A 7,078-nucleotide genomic window follows, 5' to 3' on the forward strand; every position below is an offset into this window, starting at 1 on the left:
CCAGCATCTACTCTACTCCCTTACTCAGTAAGTGGTTAAAAGACACACACATCCCTCTGGTCATACATGCCGAAGGGCTTCGATGTGTGTGGTGGTGTGACTGATTGAGGAGCAGCCGTCGGTAGCCAAAGCAGATTCTTGTTTGCAGCAAGAATCCAAAACCAGTTGATGGGGTCACACAAGGAAAAAACCCATTATCTGAAGATGCAATAACTATTATCAGTCAGGTCAGATTCATATCAACACTACAAACTTTTTTCACTGTTTTCACTGTTTTCAAGGTTTACACCTTCCAGACTACACATACTCAACTGCAGCTACTACTGACAGCGTTGAGTGATTACAGGGGAATCTTCTGACTCATTTACCTCCCTATCTTACTGACATGTTTCATGACCTATGATAATTCACTGAAGCATCTCCCCCAACTTGTGACCATGAATTAATTGAGGACCATTGTCTTGCTACTGATAAAACATGTATAATTATTTTACATTGCAGACTCTTACCACCATTGTTGTTTTAAAATATATTTATATGTTTCCTATATGTTTAAAGCATTAAGGCACTAACTGATTACTTTGAGTTAATACAGTATTTACATTGTTTGTATTTAGAAATAAGTATAATGCTTTTAATTTACGGATTTAATTGTGGCAATTTTATTCCAGTTTTGTTTCTAAATTGGAATGTTAAATGTTTTCTTGTGCAATTAGTTTAATGTAATGTTGTTTTGTCTGTAAACTGGAAAGACAGTTACATAGACACAAGTATAAAGCACAATAAGGAAGATCCCGGCGTAATGAACTGCTCTACTCTGTTGCTAAAATTGGCTTTTCGTGAAATGAATGACTGCGGATACAGAGACAAAGAAAAATCCGCAGTGTGCCATTTACGACTGTAACTTGTTTTTTAGTAGACATAGAAATACATACACATTATTTTCCCAATTCAATTGAATCATCATCAATAAAAGTACAGTCACAATTTGTGCATGAAATCTGACTTTGCATTTATGTTGTAGAAGCAGGTGGAAAATATGACCTTTTCATTTGTAAACAATTTACAAAAGTAAATCACTGAGATTACCATCTCAAATGTTATGTCCATGCTTTATTGACACTGAAAGAAACAACTACATACATAAATACATACTGTGCATACATAAATAGATACATAAATAATTGATATTCAAACAGACACACTGTGTCAGTGAAGTCCATCGATGCTGCATGTCTGACAGGTGTAGATGATATGTACAGCTGAGGTCTACTACAGTTCATGTGGAGCTGGCAGAGAAGGAGTACAGTAGGCAGGCACAGCCAGATGTTTTGGAGCACTGTTAGCAGGAGGTGAAAGTTTTCCAGAAGAAGTTTTTACAGGGGGCTTTGCGGTCGCGCTGAGGCAGTGATAGCCTGTTGTAGACAGCCCTCTGCTCCAGACGGGACACCAGCGGCTCCTCAAGATCCACAAGTGCTGCTTCCCCCGGCAACACATTGTTGTCTAGAGGTTCATCCAACAACTCAGACAACAGCTTCAGAATCAGCTCCTTGCGCTCTTTGCTCGGGTCCTGACCAAAAATCAAATACGTATATTATAATTACACATATCATTAAAATATGTGAACATTTAACGTTTTATAGCTAGCTTAAGTCTAAACTGTTATTCTTTTTGACTTCACATTTAAGACGGCATGAATTAACAGGATCAATTAAAGACTCTTAACTTCATATTGAAAGTGATGATAAAAATGCAAACTGGAAATATCAAAAGACGTATTGTTGTTTATTTCTTAAGCAATCTTGATATTAGGTTTGTTCTTTTGAAAGATATAATTATCATTACATAAATTTAACTTCTCATTGCTAGCTCAAGTCTAAAGTATTATTCTCTTTGACTTCACATTTAAGACTGTATGAATTAACAGGATGAATTAAAGACTATTAACTTCATCTTGAAAATAATGATAAAAATGTAAATTAGACATCTCACGGGCTTATCACAAGATTTATTTTTGTTAATCAAGCAAAAATCTTGGTATTAGATTGATAAGCAATCTTGATATTAGCATTGTTCTTTTGAAAGTTATAATTATAATTACATATTTCCCAACAAATTGATTGACAAATCTTTGAAAAATAGTATGATTAACAGTTGGAAATTCCCCATTAACTACCTATGAACAATAAAAATGTCCTCACCCTGTCCACATGGACGGAGCTCCTATCCTCCACAGGAAGCATAGCGGCTGTTCTAACGCTGAACAGAACCCCCGTGAGAGCTGCTATCACCACCAGAAGCTGCATTTTGTGGCAGGAGTGCAGGTGACAGACCAGGGTTACAGTCACAGGAGGCTCACAGAGATAAGAGTTAGTGAGTGTGTTTTTGAGAAAGAGAGACAGAGTCTGAGCAGCTCAGAGATCCAGAGGAAAGTGATGGAGGAAGTGCAGTTGCTGGCAGCTGGTCACAGAATTTGGAAACCAATGATGTTTCTTCTGCTCTACCTCCAAAGTCCCTCACTCTTTTATATGCGTCTACCAATGTCTGCCACTGACGTACTGGGTAGTGGGTGTATGACGGAGGGTGTATGAGTGGGTGTGTTGGGGTGTGTGTGGGGGAAGGAGGGATGTGTTCATGAGTGTGAAAGAGGAAGGGAGATGAAGGGTTCAGGAGAGAACAAATGGAATTGCTGAACACTTAACCTTTTTGACAAATTGGGAAAATCTGTAGAGGGAAACACCGTCACTGGGCTAAAAGCAGGTTTTGACATCAGCATGTTAACTATGTATCAACAGTTATTAGACAATCTCAAACAAGACCTCTCCAGACAAGGGGGACGTACAATTCAACAACTCATCAACTGTGTTACATAGTCTAACCGTTAACAATCAAGATAAATTTGTCCCATTTTCCTGTAGCAGCAAGGAAAAAAATCTAAAAGAAATACATACTCACCCACAAGCTGATTTACCATTAGACATCCGAGTGTTTGGCTCTGTACTTCTGTCAACATCAGATTTCTGTCACAGTGCCTCTAACACCTGCAGATTACAATTGAGCGGTCTGAAACTCACCATGACTGGAGGAAGTGCCTTCAGGAAATACACACCACCAATATAGTGGCGTGAACATAGTTGTTGAAAAGAAATGAAAAAGCATTACTTGTTCAGCAATTTAGTGCTATGCAATTGAGTTGATGGTTAACTTTGGTCTAAATTAACATTGGTGGTTTAATGGTTTAAATTGAACTGATTTTTATTTGCGTGTCTGAATTAAACACAAAACAACTGCCTTTGGTTCAGGATAGCTACAGGCAGGTTTTGGGAAAAGAATGACTGATTTCACTCGTGTTCCACCAAACACAAACTATACTACATCTTAGAATAAACAAAAGTCACATTAATGACTGGACTCTCCTTTTGCAAGTAACAATGACTGTATACAGTAAATTCCAAGAAAAGACAGCATAGGCTGCAGTTTAATTAAATTCAAAATGTGGACTAAACTGTTTGGATTAAACTAGTGGGTGCAAATTAAGAGTACATTTTTGGACACTGTTCACATATGATTTATGTAGCATTGACTGAAAAACTAATGAAGCAGAATACATCACAGTTTTTGCTCATCTCAAATGATTTTGTATGCATTTGTGTGATATAATGTGGAGGTTATACAAAAACATCAGGTGCAGCTTCCATAAAGGCTAATTTATTTCTAAATATTATGGCCTTTGTATGTAGTTAGATAGCATCATTAAATGTAGTTCATAGAAAAGATTTGTTTGAGTTACTCCTTAACTACTGCCAAACCCAATCATACTGGTTTACACGAAATAAACTCCTGACCCAAACTGATTATGGAGAGTTGCATAACACATACACTATTGTCAAGTGTTTGAGAAACTGCCCTTCGGGGTAGATCACGGAAATAGCACCATGTATGGGGTTTACTGTTGTAACGTCTTTAGACGGTGCTACGGGCAGGGAACATGCAGCGCTTATATTTCAGTACGCCTTGGTTGATATGTTCAAAGGGATTTGTTGTGCTTTCAAAACAGTGTTTGAGATATTTTCTCCGTACACTGCTGATCTCAACGAGGCCCAGAGCCAAAGATTAGCTGACTGTTGAAATGCCTATATGTGAGCAATTCAGTGTGTTTGAAGAATCTACAACAGCTGAGTTCCTTATAAATATCTTCAATACAACCTGAAAGAGACATGACACTGTGGAAAACGTCAGCATGGGTGCTCCCAGATCTTATCAATGTGCATAGAAGTATCCATTTTCACTACATCTACTACATGTATGCCTACCAGCAAAAACTAAACAGCTCTCTGAAAGGGTTCAAAAAGGAACACTGGCTCAGATATCATCTGAGGATTATCTATTACACAGGTGAATCTGGACATGTGGGTAAACTTGTCTTACTGCACTGGAAAAACATTTAAATTTAAATTATAATTATTGACATATTAGTTTAAAACAAAAGACAAATATTACACTGTCTTCAAAAGTCTGTTACTACAGTGATATCATCATTAAAAAACATAAATATCAAATTACATATGTATGGGTATCCCGTCAATGGTCTCAATGTAAGACAGCGGACACTCATGAACACAAAGATCTTTGGGTACAGCCACCGTGAGGCACTATAAAGGCAGTGTGATAATAATGTACTGCGCTGTAACAGGTTATTCACATTTTAATAGAAAACCAGTGAGGGCTGAAGTCTTCTACAATCACTAGAGTTGATGCAACTGAGGGCAACAGTGATGCTTCTCACTGCCACACACAACAATTTAATGGAGCCAAGGGGCTTTTCATTCAAATTCGAGAAAAAAACCTTAAATGCAAAGTTCTATTCTCTGAATATATATTTGGTGAATTTGAACAATATAAAATAAATGCATTCCTCTATAGCTCTAGAATGTGAAACTAAACATAAGAGATTAAAGATTGCCCTCTTGCGCCTAAATACTGAAACTGCACTTGAACCTCACTGGTACTACAGACGTTCCTACCTGCACCTACAATACTATTGTTAACCAATGTTTTTAGTAGACAGCAGTTGAAACACATCACGTAGGTTTAGGGGATAGAGACCTTGATCAGATTATTACTACCTAACCTTTTCTACTGTCCTTAAGCCGGAGTAAAACAAGCACCGACTAATTTACCAGCATTCAAATACAGATTTCTTTTTCCAGGTACCACATCCTCAAAACCAGAACCAAATGAAGCAAATTAGTCCTGCATTAAGTTGTAATTTTGTGCAATACAGAAGTGTATGTCTGAGTAAACCTGGCAGTGGCTTAATGCACACAGATCTCACATAACCATTTTATGTTACCAATTTATTACAGTTCTTATAAAAATCACAAATTCATTGCTCAGGTTTATGACGCCATTTCTCAACCAATTCAAAGTAGACTTATCGTAGGTACTAACTAAATATGTTTGACCATGTAATGACTCAGCATACAGGCTTACCACAGTACAAGCCTACCACAGGTAGCCAATACAGCAAGTTAATCACTGCATAATGAATTTACATTTCCCACATTGCAAAGCTCCAGTGCCATTTTACATGTTTGCTTAATTTGTATTTTTCCACTGTTACAAATAATTCCATATCAAATAGATAAGTCAAAGCTGAGCAGATTTATTTCATGTTAAATTGGTGATATTTTTTTTAAAAAGGGACACTTTTCTCAACTATTGACACTTGAGCTTTCTTCTAGGCCACTATATGTGCCTGGTACACTTTGATAGATACATAACCAGTCTTTTTTTAATCAACCACAACCAATTTCAGGCACTATAGGGTTTATGTGTATAGAGGACACATTAGTACTCTGAATATACAGTCGTGACATGATGACAACTGTGTATTTTCCTATGAGCACAAACCAATATTAAATATTACAAATAAAAGTACAGCAATACATTACATGTACAACCTCTATGGGGTATGTAATGTATTACATAATGTGTAAATGCACTGAATCTAACAGACAGTATACAGTTTCAAAGTGAGGTCAGATTTGACAGCAAAGCTCTTCCCACTCAGCCAAGCCCATCTCCGTGAAATGCTAATAAGACAATTACAGAGTAAAAATGAAGAAAAAAAAAACACTTACATCAGTAAAATAAATAAAAACACCAAGAGCGTGGAAGAAAACATTGGAATGAACACTTTAACTGTATCACTCAGTGTGTACCCATCCACTGATCATTCGGTGCCCCCATCCATAAAATCTTTAGGAGGCTACTCTCTTCATCGGTGCTGAAATGTGTTGAGGAGGTGAAGAAGCCGTAGAACAAAGTTGTTGATCTGTGCCAGCTGCAGGTTGAACATAGTGGTCTTTTGTTTTGGGTCATGCTTCATTGAGTACCTGTCAATGGACAAGAAGATGCTAAGTGAAAAGAAGCAAAAATGCTTTAACAGTTTAGAATTGCACTCAAAAAAAAAAAAAAAGTACCTTTTTTGCAAACTGAGGCAGGATGAATGATGCTTTGTGAATTTCAGGGTTGTAATATCTAAGGTTCATATTTTCCATTTCTTCTTTCGACAGCGCTCTCATTGGTTCCGTGAAATTTGTTTCCTAATTCAAAGTGAAGAAGCACCTGATTATTTGATGGACATTACCAATCAGCAAGAAATAGCAGACAAGTTCTTCTGCTACAAAATGTTTTTACAATACGCTCTCCCTCCTTCCCGTATTTCCTCTTTTTGTTTTGAAATAAAACATTCTATTGCAGGGAGGAATTGTCGAGGTGCATGCACTGTGCCTTCTTCAGTGTGTGTGTAGTGTACTGCAGTGGGGAGAACAAATATTTGATACACTGCCGATTTTGCAGGTTTTCCTACTTAAAAAGCATGTAGAGGTCTGTAATTTTTATCATAGGTACACTTCAACTGTGACACGGAATCTAAAACTCCAACCTCTCCACAATGGCCAAGACCAGAGAGCTGTGTAAGGACACCAGGGATAACATTGTAGACCTGCACAAGGCTGGGATGGGCTACAGGACAATAGGCAAGCAGCTCGGTGAGAAGGCAACAACTGTTTTA

General features: G+C 37.5%; 2 protein-coding genes across 2 annotated transcripts in view; both read right to left on the minus strand.

The window, feature by feature from the left end:
• Nucleotides 1–1,093: 1,093 nt before the first annotated feature.
• cort (cortistatin) lies at nt 1,094–2,524 on the minus strand. Its single transcript, XM_034877849.1, has 2 exons — nt 2,202–2,524; nt 1,094–1,570 (listed from the first exon to the last, which is right to left on the minus strand). Exons 1-2 carry the CDS (start codon nt 2,304–2,306, stop codon nt 1,343–1,345), a joined length of 333 nt encoding a protein of 110 aa, XP_034733740.1. The 5' UTR covers nt 2,307–2,524; the 3' UTR covers nt 1,094–1,342.
• Nucleotides 2,525–5,698: 3,174 nt separating this feature from the next.
• Nucleotides 5,699–7,078, minus strand: part of srm (spermidine synthase) — a 4,277-nt gene continuing 2,897 nt past the window's right edge. The window contains exons 7-8 of the mRNA XM_034877511.1: nt 6,486–6,608; nt 5,699–6,398 (exon numbers count right to left, since the gene is read on the minus strand). Of these exons, the coding sequence (XP_034733402.1) occupies nt 6,381–6,398; nt 6,486–6,608 (141 nt within the window). The 3' untranslated portion in view covers nt 5,699–6,380. The remainder of the gene's footprint in view (nt 6,399–6,485; nt 6,609–7,078) is intronic.

This window comes from Etheostoma cragini, chromosome 7, assembly GCF_013103735.1.
Source record: "Etheostoma cragini isolate CJK2018 chromosome 7, CSU_Ecrag_1.0, whole genome shotgun sequence".
NCBI classification, from domain to species: Eukaryota; Metazoa; Chordata; class Actinopteri; order Perciformes; family Percidae; genus Etheostoma; species Etheostoma cragini.

What these genes read in the sequence shown, in the direction of transcription:
- cort (XM_034877849.1), bottom strand. Translation starts at nt 2,306, where the DNA reads ATGCAGCTTCTGGTGGTGATAGCAGCTCTCACGGGGGTTCTGTTCAGC. An exon ending in GCTCCGTCCATGTGGACAGG is followed by an intron (nt 1,571 to 2,201) that starts GTGAGGACATTT and finishes ATTTTTGGTCAG; the next exon opens with GACCCGAGCAAAGAGCGCAA.